We start from the raw sequence: 17,301 nt of genomic DNA, 5'->3' as shown, positions 1-17,301 counted from the left end.
CATCAAAGTTCTGACCGCGTCATGTCTAAAAATACCCGTCCATATTTCCACAGCTAAGTTTACACACTGCTGGACTGTATTTATTGCAGCGGCAGCTATATTGATGCAAGGAAAGAATGGCCTTGATGACTTGTTTACATCTCTTCAGAAAGCGTATAAGATATAAAGCAAACTAAAACGTCGCAGCATACGTTTTAATTTGGCGGTTACTCACATGTGATTCAGATATGACCAAGTCCATCCGCTTTATTTGTTGATATTGATATGGCATTACAGGTAACCAAGTAGGCAATGTGCCATATAATATTAGAATACACAACACAGGTATAAAATAAAGCTTGTAGCGTCAATTTTTTGACAAATGAAAAATCTCATGCGAATGATTCATGCGGACAAAATGGCGTGAAACCGTTTCACTGGAATTTTAAGATGAAAAGTAAGTATACGTCAGTTGGCACTTTTTCACCGAATACATCCCGGCTAATTGCATAGTTTTCAATGTTGCTAAAATTATTTAGTTTTCCATGAACCAGTGATTTCATTCAATGGTGAAAACTCTGGCTTACGGTAACTTAGTGAACTAAAATTGTGTCGGTAACCAGATGTGCAAAATCCGATAGGAGCTTATTTGCACTTTTTTAACCGGACGATGTTGATCTAATGTTAATATGTGTCCGGAAATGTGCGACTATTAGTGCTGCATCTCCCTGACAAGTACTCATCACAAGTGAAGTCTGAAGTCTACACAGCTCTTGCAATTGTGAAGAGACTATTTACAGTGATGCTCAACGGAAAGTAGACGATGAGATTAAATGATACCTTACTCAATTACTAATTTACATCAGACACTTTATTTCTAAATCTACACTAGTACCTCACAATATTGCTTGCGAGCGGCAAGTTCTCAAAGACAAGAATAACAAATACCAGACCTAAATGATTCCTTAACATAACAGTCGCTTGCCTGCTTCTCTGCCGACATGAGTGCCTTATCTCTTTCCACTGGTTTATTGCCGTAATCTTATACCACGATACTAATTACACAGCGACAAAAAGACAACTGTAGTTCTTGCTGAAATGAACGTCATCGCCGGGGTAGACCGGCCGACGCGGACGCGATGTTGAGTACTGAGCAGTCGTCACGAGTTCAAACAAATTGATTTTTTTTCAACATGACTACTATACTGTAACAGTGGACACACTTTGCAACAAGTTCACGACCTCTGAACGTCAAACTATTAAAGTATCAATCTAAACACTTTGTTGCAAAATCACAAAACATGTACGCGCTGCTATGTGTCTGACGAAAAGATCTATAAATATGCTGATCCGATTGGGTCAAAGATCAGAGAGCGCCTAGCATTCAAGTCAAGGGTTCAGAAGCTGTTTCACTCAAAATGATCAAAACCAATTTTGCAACATACGTAGCTAGAAAATAAACTTTTTGAAAGGCTAGCCAGGCATGCACGCAAGTTGTTTTTAATAGAAATGATGATACCGCGCCCAACCCCCCCCCCCCCCCCAAAAAAAAAAACCTTGGCAGACACGTGTCTACGTGAAATCAAATACTCAGGCTCGTCATTTTCTCTCGAGTTCGCACAAGAATTCACCTAAACACTCCAGTCTAGTCTAGTCACGGACATTTTCCAAATGGAATACCGAAGAGTATCCGTTGAGGTGCGAGAAAGAGTTGTTAAACTTTATTTGAGTGGCATTTCTTTTGGCCAAATTGGTCAACAATGTGGCGTTACAAAGGCGACAACATACAAAATTGTCAGGAGATTTAACGAGACTGGAGATGTCTTGCCCGCCAAGGTCAACCAGACACCGGTAAACACAAAATTGACACCAAACGTGTTGGAGTACATCAGTTACTACAAAACTGTAAAGCCCAGTATGTATGCTCGTGAAATACAGCAAAAACTACTAGAAGATGGTGTCTGCAACGTTCAAAGTCTGCCAAGTCGTCAAACTGTGGACCGAGCAATCCGGGAAAAACTGTTCATGTCGCGGAAGAAAATATCCAGGTTACCGTACGAGGCATGTACCGAAGAAAACCAGCAAAAGCAATTGGATTTCGTCGAAGAAATGTCTAATTTTCGACCGGAGCAATTACACTGGTTCGACGAAGCGTCAGTCGTGCGTACTGAAGGAAATCGTCGGTACGGCCATTCTATTGTCGGCACACCGGCCGTCGAAATACAGCGGTATGCTAGCAACGCGACATACACTATCAATTTGTTAGTGAGCGTGTTCGGGGTAGACCATCTGATATCATCGAGGGACCGTCGAATGGCTATACGAAATGATGAACTTTTTTGAAGAGGCAGTCGTGCAGACACACGAAACAGGACTGCCATGTCTATCACCAGGTGATTGTGTGATCATGGACAATTGTCCGTTTCATCACGCGCGGCACGTTGAACCACATCTAATTGAACTATTACGTGGTGTGCGTTTAATTTATCAACCGCCATACAACCCACAATACAATGTCTGCGAATATTGTTTTCGACATATGAAGTCAACTCTGCGGGAGAATGAGCAGCTGACATACAACTATACCGAACTTGCAATCGCAAACTCTATAACAAGACTTACCCCGCGTATTTGCCAAAATTTAGCCATCGAGGCTGGATATGTATAGATAACTTTAGGCCTAAGTTTTACGGCGACGTTGTTTATAAAGCATGTTTTTTTTTCTATTCATATTTTATACCAATCATACAGAGGATTATTACGATTGTAGTTTTATTTTTTGCCCTATCTAAATGAAAACTTTGGATAAACATTGTACATTGACCCGTATTGACTTTTTCCTGCTAATTATATATCTCAGTTGTTACGATCACGATGTGCGTATTTTGCAGAATATCTCTCTCTCTCTCTCTCTCTCTCTCTCTCTCTCTCTCATGTACGATGTACAATCTTACACACGGTAAATAAAAACTATTTAAAGGGCGTATTTCGTATTACGATAATCTCTTTTTGGATAATTTGTTGGCCCTGAAAAGGGCCGTTTGTTTTGGTTTGAGTTGTTATGTGTACCTCAGGTTACACTGAGGAAGCAGGCACATGCCTTGCTGCAGGTTATCGTGTACTTGATATCTGCGCTCAATGTTTGAATGGATGATGTATCGGCAGTCGATTATGACACCACCTCCGATATTCCACATCATTGGCCATGGGTAAGTACTTGGTCGAGGAATACCAGTTACCTCAGCGTAGATTGTGACTTCTGGAAATAACGCAATATTTGCTAGAAAAGCTCCAGCCAGTTGACGAGGTACGTGTCCAACAAGTGTATTATCGTCATAAACACCAATGGCATTATCGCTGTGTACATTGAATGTATCATGCCAACATTGATAAACTCTTCCAATTTGAACATCAGTTCGATAATAGTGATGACCTTTTATAACAGCGTTTTCAATGATGAATAATGCCATGATGGGTACCGGGTGAAGTGTCTAATTACCAGTATCAAAGTTGACAGTGTAAGCGGACTAGGTTGACTTTGTATATTTATCGGGTACTTGATTACGCAACCATGTGACTAATTTGTACTGCCTAAGCTGCACTGTATATAAGCTAGTTAGGGAGTACTGACAATACCCAGTTCGAACAAATTTGTTGCTTTCACTTTCGTATATACTTCACTTTTGGAAGATGCATTCACGAATATATTTGAGATCGCCCTCCTAAATAAAACATACTATTCACTCTTACAAGGTTTAGGTGCCATCGACAATCGCGTCGATGGTGTTTATTTTTGGTAACCTAAAGGCCTCTTAGTAAAGATTTTTATCATCAAAAAGTTGTACAAAATTGACAAAACACGTGTTACTGCTAATGTCACAGACCGTCACCGCGCCGCTATGGCAGAGCTAGATTCCCCGCGAGAAATACTCTTTAAAATACATTTTATGTATTATGACATTCCACGAGTGACACCCATATTCATATCAGAGTCGAGGTTTCATTCTATGGAATACTGTGATTCCGTAAAACAACTTGGTAATGACATCAGCTACATCGGTAGAATGAGCGCTATTCGGCTGCAAGTTCTCGATGAGGAAAACCAACGCCTCGATTTGCCATCCAGTCCCTCCTCACGTTTCAGGCAGTTGGTAATCGATAATTTACGTTCTGCAGGAGGCACTCTCAAGGTACAGCTATTTGTTGTCGATGGAAATTCCCCGTCCATTTTGAAATCTGTGGCAACAACTAAAGTTTTGGCGGATGACGAAGCTGGTATCAACGCAAAACGTCGCCGACTTGAGTCAGAGTACCCCCCGGGGAGTACCCACGCGGAGAGGAAAAGTTGACTTCTGCTGATGCTACTGTACTGAAACGTGTGTCCGTACCAACAAGCCAGGGACCCACATTACGAGATCGAGAAGTTAATCTGGAAGAAAAACTGGATGTGCAGTCTCAAATTAAAATAACCCTTGAGCGAGAACTGACCGATTTAAAGTCACCACCACCACCTCTACCGGTTCTACCTCTACCCGGACAGAACGTTATTGAGGCAACCTGCGCACGATGTCACCACAAAGGGCATAAAGAGTCGGGTAATCGTAAGAAAGCTGAATGTTGTTATGAGCGTTGCCCCGGATATATGTACTGTGGTAGAATGGACAAACATAGGGAACATGCAGACCTGATCCGTGAGGTATGGTGATCGTTTATTTTCCATGTACATTTCTGTTGTAAAAGTTTGAATGTTTTATTGCGAAGTTGGATACGGTTATCGTTATCGGTTTGGCGGAGTCTAATTCACCTAAAAACAAAAGAAAATAGTATCGTTCGTTTATGTACAGTTTCCTTTGCAAATAAGTGTTCATATTTTTTAATCTTTGCAGAAAGAAAAGGCAGTAAAAAAAGTACGCGATGAATTAAAACAGCTCGAAGCAGAACGTCGAAACCTTACTGCCTTCATCGAGAAAAACAGCACACAGTTTACGCGTGTAGTGAAGCCGCGCCTGGAGAAAGTTTACCAGGATAAGTACAAGGGCACAGCTGGTCGAAGTAGACTCATGCGTGATGTACGGCCACAGTCGCTCGAGAGTTATTCAGCTCTGGGACTATTCGCTCCATAGACGAGTATACAGAAGCGAGAAATACCCCAAGTCTGGAAACAGAATGGCTATTTCGTATAGGGATTTTGCCACCATGTCAACTTCGATGTTCGATTTTACCGTGAAAAGTAGCAAGTTCATCTATCATGTAACCGTCGACCGTTCCCTATCATTCTCAAAATTCATACCTGGTACTTGATTTACTTCACAAACGCTCGTTTCGTGTGATTTTCGGCCGAATTCGACGGACACGTTGCTAAAGCATAAGCGTGAGCAACATTCCGGTCACCTCACAGTGGACGTTGGGCACCTCCACTTTACTGACGTTAGCGCCGCGTACCCATGAGGGGTGACTGGAAGGTTGTTCAAGCCTTATGTTTTGGCGACGTGTCTTCTGAACTCGGCCGAAAATCACACGAAAATTCATACCTGATACTTCATCTGCTTACAAAATGCTCATTTCCTGTGATTTTCGGCCGAGTTCAAGAGACACCTGGCCAAAAGATAAGCGTGAGCAGCATTCCAGTCATCCCTCATGGGTAGGCTGCGCCAACGTCAGTAAAGTGGAGGTACCCAAGAGGTGACCGGAATGTTGCTCACCCCCAGGTTTTGGCGAGTTGTCCGTCGAATTCGGCCGAAAATCACACGAAACGAGCGTTTTTGAATCAGATAAAGTATCAGGTATAAATTTTTAGAATGGTAGGGAACGATCGACGGTTGCATGATAGATGAACTTGCTAATTTTCACAGTGAAATCGGACACGGAATGTGACATGGCATGGTTTTTATAGCCATTCTGTTTCCAGACTTGGGGTATTTCTCGCTTCTGTATACTCGTCTATTGGGCGAATAGTCCCAGAGCTGAATAATTCTCGAGCGACTGTGGTACGGCTTCTCAAAATTGCACTGAACGGAAAACTTCCCCCAGTTACGATGGAAGACGATGTCGAATTCCCTCGTCTACTGAAACTCGGTAAACAGAAAACAAACTACTCTGAACAGGATGATGAATCTACTGATTCAGACACAAAGTGTGTCAAACAAGTAGCGGAAAGTTCTCCAGTGAAAAATGTGAGTGATGGCATTGATTTACGACATGCAACCGGCAATCGAAGTGGAGACAAAATAGAACAACAAAATACTCCATGTTTTCCTCCAGCTTTTCATGCGTATGATCATATTATGAGGCCACAAGTATCACCCATGCCGTGGATGTCACCGTACGGAGTACTTCCAATGTATCAGCCTCCATCCAATTTTCAACATTTTCCCGGTACGCAGTCTGGTTATCCAACCTACGGTTTACAAAGACCCACTGCCGTCACCCATACCGTATTCACGCCAACGGTTGCCGATGTAACAAAACCCATTCCTGCCACTCGTACCCCTAGTAGTAGTACACCCAGTGCTGAGTTTTATGTACCGCGTATACCGGCAGTTCACCCCGAAATTCAACCTGACATAAACCAGAACGATGAGAATGCGGGTGAGATCAAATTTGGATCTTTGTCTACCGAGACTACTGCTATTCAGTCTGAATCTGCGGACAGTCATCTCACTCTTTTAGACTTGGCTAACATTGCAACAAATCAAAATTAGTCAAAGTGTTCCGTGGAGTTGCTACGTTTCCGGACGAATCCCAAGCCTTCGTTACTGCATGCTGCATACCATGTTATTTATATGAATGTTGTTTTTGCAAAGTTTAGTAGTTGTCGTAGTTATTTATTTGTTATAAAGATTTTTACTTGTAAAATAATTTTTATACATTTTCCTGTAGGTTTATGCTGTTTGTTGCATATGTAGTTCTCCAAACTTTTTTTACACTGCGATTTTATTACAGGTATTTTTTTGTTGTTGCCACATTATTTTATTTTCTAAAGCTTTACATTACCCCGTGTTCCATTTTGGTGTACGTTATTACGCTGCAAAGATGACGGTCATTTATTTAAATTCAGTAGTATAGACCAGTGTTACATTTTTTCCACCGACGAAACCAGTATGTTAGTTTACCGGGCATCAACAAACTGCATTGTTTAGGAAAAAATACAAAGAACGCAGTTTCGCTATGTAATACAATTTTATTGAAATACATTGACTAGTAATAAAAGCTGCACAGAGTAACGCATGATGGACAGTTTGCATTAACTTTGTCACTATCGGATCGGCGAGCAGGCTAGCTACGGCAGCTATTAGCGTTCTCAACGGCATATTTATAGATCTTTTCGTCAGACACATTAGCAGCGCGTACATGTTTTGTGATTTTGCAACAAAGTGTTTAGATTGATACTTTTAATAGTTTGACGTTCAGAGGTCGTGAACTTGTTACAAAGTGTGTCCACTGTTACAGTATAGTAGTCATGTTGAAAAAAATCAATTTGTTTGAACTCGTGACGACTGCTCAGTACTCAACATCGCGTCCGCGTCGGCCGGTCTACCCCGGCGATGACGTTCATTTCAGCAAGAACTACAGTTGTCTTTTTGTCGCTGTGTAATTAGTATCGTGGTATAAGATTACGGCAATAAACCAGTGGAAAGAGATAAGGCACTCATGTCGGCAGAGAAGCAGGCAAGCGACTGTTATGTTAAGGAATCATTTAGGTCTGGTATTTGTTATTCTTGTCTTTGAGAACTTGCCGCTCGCAAGCAATATTGTGAGGTACTAGTGTAGATTTAGAAATAAAGTGTCTGATGTAAATTAGTAATTGAGTAAGGTATCATTTAATCTCATCGTCTACTTTCCGTTGAGCATCACTGTAATATGTATGAAGTTAATACTGTATGAAAATAGCAGAGACACATGCTCAAGACATGCTCATTACACAGCAATACACGATGAATATATAGGTACAGCTTGCGCAACCAACCCTGGAAACGAAATAAGAAGAAAACTTGTCATTTATTTTTTAAACAAAAGAACAAACCATTGATGCAGAACAAAACTAGACAGCTAATGCAAACTTTATAATACAATTGTCGATAGAATTTTCACTTTGAAAGTGACTTTAAAAGAAGGACAACAACAACAACAACAACACCAGTAATATTAACAACAACTGTACACGAAAAGGAGCAAAAGACGCGTAAATAGCACCAACAAGGACATTTACGGGAAGAAATATTTTTTTAATAGATTAAGGATAAAGATAGCAAGATAGAAAGATAGCAAATTATGTTCTATAAGAGTAAAAAAAATAGTAAGATTTTGTGATTGCTGATTCCATGAGTTGAGTGAACACAGGCTGCCCATCTACTCATTCTAATCCAACAAACAAGCATTACTGAAGGAACAAAGTTAGCACTCATATATGCTACAAAGTACGAGGTACTCAGACATTCTGGCGGGTTCCTGGGAGTTAGTTAATTCGTCATGAAACTTTACCACACCTACATCATACATTCCCCGTCAATTTAAACAAAGTTAATTAGTGGCGCAGCCATCCTCCAGTCAGTATGTTACCACACCTTGTGTAAGTACCGCCTGTTTAGTTACCGGGAAATGTAAACATTATGCAGAGCAATTCTTTCATGAGCGACTTCCACAAATTAAACAGATATGCATTGTTCATTTTCGCGATTTGAAAAGTCGCCTACCAGTAACTTTTACAAGCATCTGCTAGCACGCCTAAATAAAGAATTTAAAAATGAATACACAACATAAGTGTCCATTCGTTTTCTTACTACGTCGGTCTTTGAAGCACAAAATCAATTAACCATATGCTATGACTTCAATTTGATCAAAAGGTCATTCATAGCTTGGGTTACCTGGATACGATTATCGTGTCAAATACATTTTAATATGTTAATAGTACGTCGTCCAACAACTTTAACAAACCAAGCAATTCCGAGAAAGTCCCTACACATTCAAATTGTTACCATCGGTAATATCAATTAGGCTTACATACGTCTAATAGATAAGAACCATGGAAGCATGCAGACGATATGATGCTGAATGTCGTAGGAAAAGGAAGAACTTGGATGGCTGCAATAGACTGCTTAAGACTTTTTTGACCAAGGTTCACACAGATTCTCAAAATCTTTCGCCAACTCAACGGAAAAGACTCGATGAACACACTGTAGAGGTATGTGACAATTTTATTTCGGTCCAAAGTGACGAAAACTCTCAGATGAACTAACATTTCAATGAAGTTGTCGTAAAGCCAAATGTAAGAGTTCATCAATTCCACACATTTTGTTGATATTTTAAAATATATACGAACGGTAAAACGAGGATATGAAGATTGGACTAGCAATACAAAAGCTGTTGCCCAAACACTGTATATTATAGACATGTTTGCTCTCATATGTTGTCAAACCTACCGGTGCTTATTCTACCTTCTTTTCAACAGTTGCTGAAAAGTTTAGAAGCAGTTCTGACACAAACCGGCTCAAATGTGAGCGAATCGCCACGTCTTTCACGTTTAGTTAATATAGGGGGATATGAGGAAAAATTGCAAACGTTTGACCGTACACCACGACCGCCGTTAGAAATGGTAAGCTGTGTTACATAAAGTTAACTTTTAATCTATTGCTGAGTTAGCTTTCAGAAGCTACGTTAGAACTCGAGTGTCAAATTCACTATTGCAACATCTAATTTAAGTAAGCTTATTAGGCCAAAAAATTAATTGTGCTGTCCTTATAACATGGCTTTCAAAAACAGGGTAGGTAGGTCGGCAGGGATTTTTTTTCTAAAATATTTTTAAATATGCATTTTGTAGGGGTCCAGGGCTGTCAAACAAGCCAATGCCAAGTAACGAACGCATGATTTTACGGGGTATTTCTTTCTTTTTTTACTTCCGTGTTTACGTAGCTCTAAAAAGTTTAGGGTCTGCAGTTTAAAAATAGGATAGGTCGGGTTATCGAAACAGCTCAATTGTTTTTGTTCGGCCTTACGTAGCGTGACTGATGGATGATCAGGGACAAGCAGGCCAGGGTATGAAACTTGCAATGCACAAATATATTGAACACATAGAAAGGCGCCTCATGGGGGTCTCGGAATGTTTGGTTCTACCTCAGACAATTACTCAATTGTCTTTGTTTTTATGCTCATAATACCCTACAAATGCAAACACAATACTTATACCAATTCAAAAGCCACATTGCAAAAGTTTTACTGAATGAATCCTCTCGGTTGGTGTGCAACTTTTCACATTTTCATATTTACCCGTTCAAGAAAATACATAAACTTACTCTTTCTTTTCGCACACAGTCTAGTGTACTTGTATCTGAGTACAATCTACAAAGTTGTAGTCTAGCAATCACAAAGTATAGAAAACCCATCCTATTTGTGTAATCATTTGCCGTATCATGCTAAGGAAAACTTTTTCCAAATATGGGAAACCGTGTGCATTTCAGAACCAACTTTATTCCGGTTACTACACACGTTGCTATCAGCAAACGTTCCATTCGTAAACGCGCCAGAAATTCGAACAACTTAATTAACGAAATCGGATGATTTTTCTGTTGCAACCCTGTGTTCACTGACTACACTATCGATGATTTCTGTTTTTGAAAAAAGAAAAGAGAACTGTAATTATATAAATCAGATTAGAATGCGATCATGCGATGCTAGATGACCCGAGCCTTCACCCGTCTCCAAGCCTCAAGTGTGCACGGTTATTTCCACGAGAAATTACCACAAACTCTACCCAAAGGCCCAATATTTCTTTCCCTTGAACATTTTTCTGTTGATCTGATCTCACTGCATATGTAATGCAATTCACGATAATTCACATATTGCAGTTCTTCTTCTTATATCTCTATGAACGCCTCGTTCTTTGCTGGCATACGAATGTTACTTTATTAGTTCAACGGGTAGGCCTAAACAAATGACGTCATTATGTATAACAATACGCGACGGGTGCGGCTAACACTTTCCGAAAAAATCGCATAAATGGTGATCTTTGATACCGAATGATTGCGCAGTATTGTTCACAACATATTTGCTATTGCAAATGGTAAATGGGAAAACCTTTACGGCCCTGATACGGGTTTTGCGGACCTCGGTAGTACTGCGTATGGACCCAAGCACACTAGGGCCCTCCCGCCGTGCAAATCCTTATCATAGAAAACAATATTTTAAAATAATTGTCTGGCCTTTGTGTAAAATATAACGATAAAATTACGATTATCACTTTCCCATGTTGCTTCTATGACTTAATTTTCGGTTATTTTACCAACAGGGCCAACTGCTTGAGAAAGACATGCTTACATGGCTAAGGGAGATGTATGTCGACATGAGACTTCCTGACAATGTGGAGAATCCGCTATCAGCTCGTACAATGTGTTACTGTTTCCAGTCACACTTAAGCGATGCTAAGTTTTACGGGGCATGCGTTGGCAGCTTTGTCGGAGCCGAAAACCTGAAAAAATATTTCATTGAAGGCTTAGAGAATACGTGGTTCAAAGACAGAATAGTTAGTGCCTTGGAATCTGCCAGAAATGGAAAGTTGAACTCCCCTGTCCCATTTGACTCAAGGGTCGAATGCTCAGCATTCCAATTTGGCAACAAAAACGTAGTCTTCAATGACAAGCATAATATCGGGCAGTGTTACAGATGTAAAAAGCTTTTTCGAAACGTCAAATTTAACCCGGATCGACAGCCTGGTAGAGAGGATGAAGGATTTCCATGGGGAAATTGTGCAGAGTATTACGCTTTAAGTAAATTGTAACATGACAATGCTAAATCAAACCCGTTAAATAGACTTAACATAGAATTAATTAATTAATACCAAATTTTAGTCGTTAGAAAAAAACCGAAATGCATGTGATTGAAAACATTGAGATTGTTAAAACAGCGGCGTCAAATGTTGAATTTGTGTTTTAGAACTGCTGTAGTGGAACAGTTGACTCCTTTTTCGTCATATCAGGTGTGTCCTGAATGCATCGTTGTTCAACGACGCCTGGCTTGCTTAAATTTCAAATAGTAAATCTCCTTGACACGGATAAAACCATTCTAAATGCAAAAAAAAATTGTGATGCAATATAATTGAAGCATCCCCCTCCGCAGGCGGGTATACATTCGAAATGGGTACACGGTAACGTTTAGAAGTAGCAGTACCAAGTAGCTTACTACTCGTGCATAGTATACAAATATCTTATATATCTGCCCACGTTTGGGGATAACGTCAAGTTCCTTAGGCAAATGGAGTTTCGGAGTTCCCTTTCTGTAATAGAAATTGAAAACTCTTATTACAGAGATTTACGTTAGTATTTGGGGATTGGGTCGATATTTTATAAATTTACCATTAGGAATAGTCACATTTTGCATGGAGGTAATATTTAAAATTTAACGATTTTACGATGAACACGAATTATCTTAGTATTGGGTAGTACATATGGATTTTTTAAAATTATAAATCAGGAATTATCATTGCTTAAAGGGAACTGATGGACATTACAGTAAAGAACTTTTTCAATGTATGTATGTATGTATGTATGTATGTATGTATGTATGTATGTATGTATGTATGTATGTATGTATGTATGTATGTATGTATGTATGTATGTATGTATGTATGTATGTATGTATGTATGTATGTATGTATGTATGTATGTATGTATGTATGTATGTATGTATGTATGTATGTATGTATGTATGTATGTATGTATGTATGTATGTATGTATGTGTCAATTTGTGTCTTTATTCATTATTTCAAGACCATCAACCGAGATGCTTACTATAGTGAAGTAAAATCTATTGAGAATTAACATATAATTTCTAGCAAACATATTTCACATATTAATAATATCATTCCTTAACATCATAATATAGAAAGCAAAAGCTGATAGCTTCTGTGGTAAGTCGATGTCATTTGGATACATCAAGAAGACGAACTATCTTCGGGTAAGGAGTTAAATAAGGCATTGTATGTATTCATAAAATATTATCGCAATTGCATCACTATCTAGTTTTCTATCGGTTTTCCTGAATATACCTCAAACGAGCTAACATCTTCATATACACTTGGATTTTAACAGCTCGAAGGTATTTCTGGTACAAGTGATGTCTTTAATTCTTCGGAAGATTTTTCAATTGAACTGTGTGTAATTAGATTGTTTAAAAGGGAAATTCATAGAACCTTTTTCATTATTTATATCTTACCGTTGCTGATGCCTCCCAGGCTCGAACAGTGGAAGTTAGTGGGGGTCAAAATGACGTGCTCCCTGCAGTACCTACAACCAGTCTAATAAATAAACATGGCTAAGTCTACTTATGATATTAAATGACATTTCATAACGCAGTGGGACATTACTCTTTTACATGAGCGTCTGCCTCACAAAGTCTTCAGAAACCTCGTCTGCTACATGTCCCTTTATTCTACTCAACAACATCTTTGAGCTGAATAAGTATGCACCACCGCCATTATAGTAGTTTGCCGTTTATATCAGGTGGAGTTTATGTTCTAATTCATACAGAATGATGACAATCCGGTGTAGAGCTGCAGCTTGTCCATGCACGTAACATGTAATGCACAACGTGGACAGCTAGTGTATTGTTGAAATTCAGTAGTCGTCTGCATTCTTACAGGCGATACCGAAAGCGGCTGAATATAATATTTCATTTCAAACAAAACACACTATGTTATGCCAGGAGAACCCATAGAAGTTTTTATTATGCTTAGTTACGCACATAAAAAAACACCAAAATATTTTTTTTTCATTTTTTAATGTGTGTGTGGTCGTTACCTACAAGACTGACAAGGAACATGTACTTTTCCATGTCAATTTAAGATGGATAAATTCAAAAGTGATTGCGCGATTTTGGTTTTTGCAAATGGGCCATTATCAAGTACCTGTATCAAGCAATATCACTTTGCAATCGATTTGTGTGATTAATCATCATTTTGTGAGTAACTGCAATCATGGTTTCGTAGTATTCTGGGAACCTGTAATTCAATATCATTAGAGTAATTCAGTACCAAGCTATTTTCAGACATTGCCGCTACTTTAAGGTCCAGATGGTGGCTAGTCACTGGCGCTGAATAACTATACTACCAGTAATTTTCAGAAGAAGCCCGAAAATGGAAACATAAAACCTTAGTTATTATTTCTTGCATTCCCTCGGTAAATTCTGAGTCAATTGCCGATCCGTAACAGAGATTAAATTTTATGTCCGTATTATGACGGGTGGCGCAACAGCAAGTCAATTGACACATCACGATAATATGAGGCGATATCGACCAGACTTAGTGTTATAACCCCTTTATAATGCATGTGATGACAGCTTTTCTCCGGACGTCCCGAAATTAGCGTCAAAATCGATAGAAGTCGTATTTGTAGTTGCTTGATAGCAAATAAGTTATATCACGTATTGATACTATACCGTACCGCAGTGGCGCCATTCCACTTTATAGGAAGGGTTGTGTTAGATTTTCGGAGCGAGCAATTTAAATATTGTGCTGTCATTATAGATTTTCACAATTCACAATTTGAAGGACGATATAGTCAATGGCTGCGAATTGATGAAAGGTGTCGGTCAGAATACAAACAAATGTTCAATGCGTTTGTTCGTTCGTTTGTTTTTGAAAAATATGTGCTTATTCAGAAATGCAATAAATAAATATGAAAGCAGACAACAAAATCTTGACTGGTACTGAAGAATAAATGACGTTTCAGAGTGTTGTGAGTTCCTGTCCACTGAACATACCAATGCGAAAGCCCGGCTGTAAGTAGTTCCGGCACACAAATTATTCATATTTTATCATGTTAAAGTACGGGTTCATGCAAGATCTCTCTAAACAATAGGAGAATGGTAATACAGGTTTAATATGTATGAAAAAAATAAAATAAGACGCTAAGTCAAATCAGTAATGATTACCGGTGTCCAATTTTCCCGGAATTTCATGTCATTCGATCACTTTCTTTGCAATTTCACTCCCCGACATCCGATAAAAGTTTTCTTTACATACGCGTTTCAAATCTACTTCGTCTTTGTAAATTAAGTCACATTAGAAACACTTCAACTTGACATTCAACTCTTCTTGATTTTTGATACTGGACGTTTTTCAAGAAATCATTACTGCAAAAAATTAACAATTAAAAAATAACTCAAAATCTGACGTTCATCAAGACTGCAAAGAAAAAATATCTCTTGACACCCACTATTTTAGTTGCTTTTGATCGGCACACACAAAACCCCTGCACTAAGGATCTATTATAGATATCATATTTACTTTACGTATCTCCGACACATGTGGTCTGTGACATGTACATACAGTCAGATACCATGGCAAATAAAGGGTAAGTCAATTCAGTTACGTCTTGTCCGCCCAATCTCTTCCGAAATCACCTTTCTCATTCCACTGGGCCAAGTCTATTTTCAATTTGACTCCACAACTTCCGATACAACTTTCTTATTACCGTATACAAATTCCACTTTCCTTTTTACTTCCTGTCACAACTGATTGTATTTTACAAAAGCATGACAAGTCTTCTACTTTCAATTAAAGCCCTATAGCTGTAACTCTTGAAATTTGTTGACCTCAAACTATCGTCCTATTCTCTCCTGGTTTTCTCTGAATTCTACCCTCTGAAGGGATATGGACTTTTACTGTTGTAAAACGTTTGACAAGTAAATTCAAATTTTAACGGTCATTGTGAATTCCCGCCATTTACAGAGGACACAGAACATACAATGTCACAGTTGAATGCATCTACCCATATGCATCATATTGGAATAATCTGTGCAGTTTATGTGAAGATTTCAGTGCAGATATGCACAGTATCCACTGTTTTCACTTTTTCGAACGAGGCTGGGTTTTATTGTTTGGGCAAACATCTAATCGCAGTGTAATAATCGATATCTTTATCTTGTTCAAAATTGCATATACAGTCCCAGCGGATAGGTAAATAACAAATGTATACACACACCTAAATTAGTGCATTCTCGCAAACGTTTTTTGGTTGGAAAGTAAAATCATAAAAGTAATGCTAAAATATACTGCTAGTGGGGCTTTAAGTCTTGCTTACAAGATGCTTTTTTTTCAATGTACCTTTTCTGCTTGAAATGCGAAATTACAAATCTGAAGTTACCGAATTAGGAGCAAGAGAATGAACTTCTAGTGACTGTCTGCACGACGACCGGGCTTTTCCGGTACCATTGCATGACGGGTAATATCGGCAAAAATGGCGTCTTTCAGTGGCGTCATTAAAAGTAAACAAAAGACAGCAATATTCCCAAAATAAAGATCGGTTTTCTCATAAAGTAAGGTATATTTTTACTGTTTTTGAGATGGTAAGTGTCGGCTATAGGTCTGAAGAATATCGTCGACAAATTTTTTGGCAATATACATATTTTAAAATATAATTTTATCACTTTTCAATCGGGTAGCCAAAATACTTGATTTTGAACGAACTCAACTTTCAAAACTTGTAATTTTTGGTCTAAAGAATCAATCGCCAAACTATGCAGATTAAACGTACCCCATTGTCAATATAAACGTAAAATAAAATCATCTGGGTCACTAGGCACGCGATCGTCGGCAGAAATGGAGTGAATTCACGTTAGTGAATATAGGGCAAAATATGAAAATTTTGTCAATTTTGTGGCATAATCCTGCTGTTGAGGACGACGCTGGTCGAAAAAGGCTGCAAGTGTCAATTTTGGCATAGCTTCCACAATACGGTAAACGGGTGCTAAAGTCCCGCTCGCTCGGCTGGTGACCTCACTGCACGAAGAAATGAAGGTACATTTTCTGTGGGGTTGACAGGACCTCTCTTTGAAACTTTGTAATTTTTGGTCTAAAAATCATGTAGACAATTTAGTACGAAAAATAAGGCCTTGAGGTATTACTAATTATTTAAAAATGATTAATTTTTACTGTTGTTCATTAAAATGTGTTCTCAGCACTGTAAACTTTTGAGCGAAACAATGAAAAACCCTAAAATTTTCAAGCCGATTATGTTCCAACGTAAGTACCGTCAGAGGAATGCAAACCTCTCCAATCGGCAATGGTTTACTCCTGGCAACATACAACTTCATGTTACTCATCGGGGGCTTGCCCCCTCGTCGGTAATTGCTCTGATTGACACGATTTCGAGGAACTGCAGTGAAAACCATTGATTGACACATGTCGAATTCCAGTCGTTAGGGCGCGAAGCGCAGTACTAGCCAATCCCTTACCACTTTCTTGAATGCAGATTAGCCGATTATTATTGCCCTCAAAGTATGACTCATCAGCTATGCCTTAATAAGGTAAAATAGGCGTAAATAACCGAGAA

At 38.9% G+C, this 17,301-nt stretch overlaps 2 protein-coding genes across 3 annotated transcripts in view; both read left to right on the top strand.

The window, feature by feature from the left end:
* LOC139117270 (beta-1,3-galactosyltransferase 1-like) overlaps nt 1-17,301 on the top strand; it is a 109,208-nt gene that overhangs the window by 82,299 nt on the left and 9,608 nt on the right. The gene's annotated exons all lie outside the window — the stretch shown is intronic.
* LOC139117268 (uncharacterized) lies at nt 366-16,097 on the top strand. Of its 2 annotated transcripts, XM_070680220.1 has the most exons (4): nt 366-436; nt 8,993-9,160; nt 9,428-9,571; nt 11,261-12,475. In XM_070680220.1, exons 2-4 carry the CDS (start codon nt 9,002-9,004, stop codon nt 11,747-11,749), a joined length of 792 nt encoding a protein of 263 aa, XP_070536321.1. In that variant the 5' UTR covers nt 366-436; nt 8,993-9,001; the 3' UTR covers nt 11,750-12,475. The 2 variants fall into 2 exon arrangements, with proteins under 2 accessions (XP_070536321.1, XP_070536320.1); XM_070680219.1 differs by lacking the exon at nt 366-436 and having other exon boundaries at nt 8,913-9,160; nt 11,261-16,097.

Source organism: Ptychodera flava, chromosome 18, assembly GCF_041260155.1.
Source record: "Ptychodera flava strain L36383 chromosome 18, AS_Pfla_20210202, whole genome shotgun sequence".
In the NCBI taxonomy this organism is placed as follows: Eukaryota; Metazoa; Hemichordata; class Enteropneusta; family Ptychoderidae; genus Ptychodera; species Ptychodera flava.
This window is presented reverse-complemented; position numbering and strand designations above follow the sequence as displayed.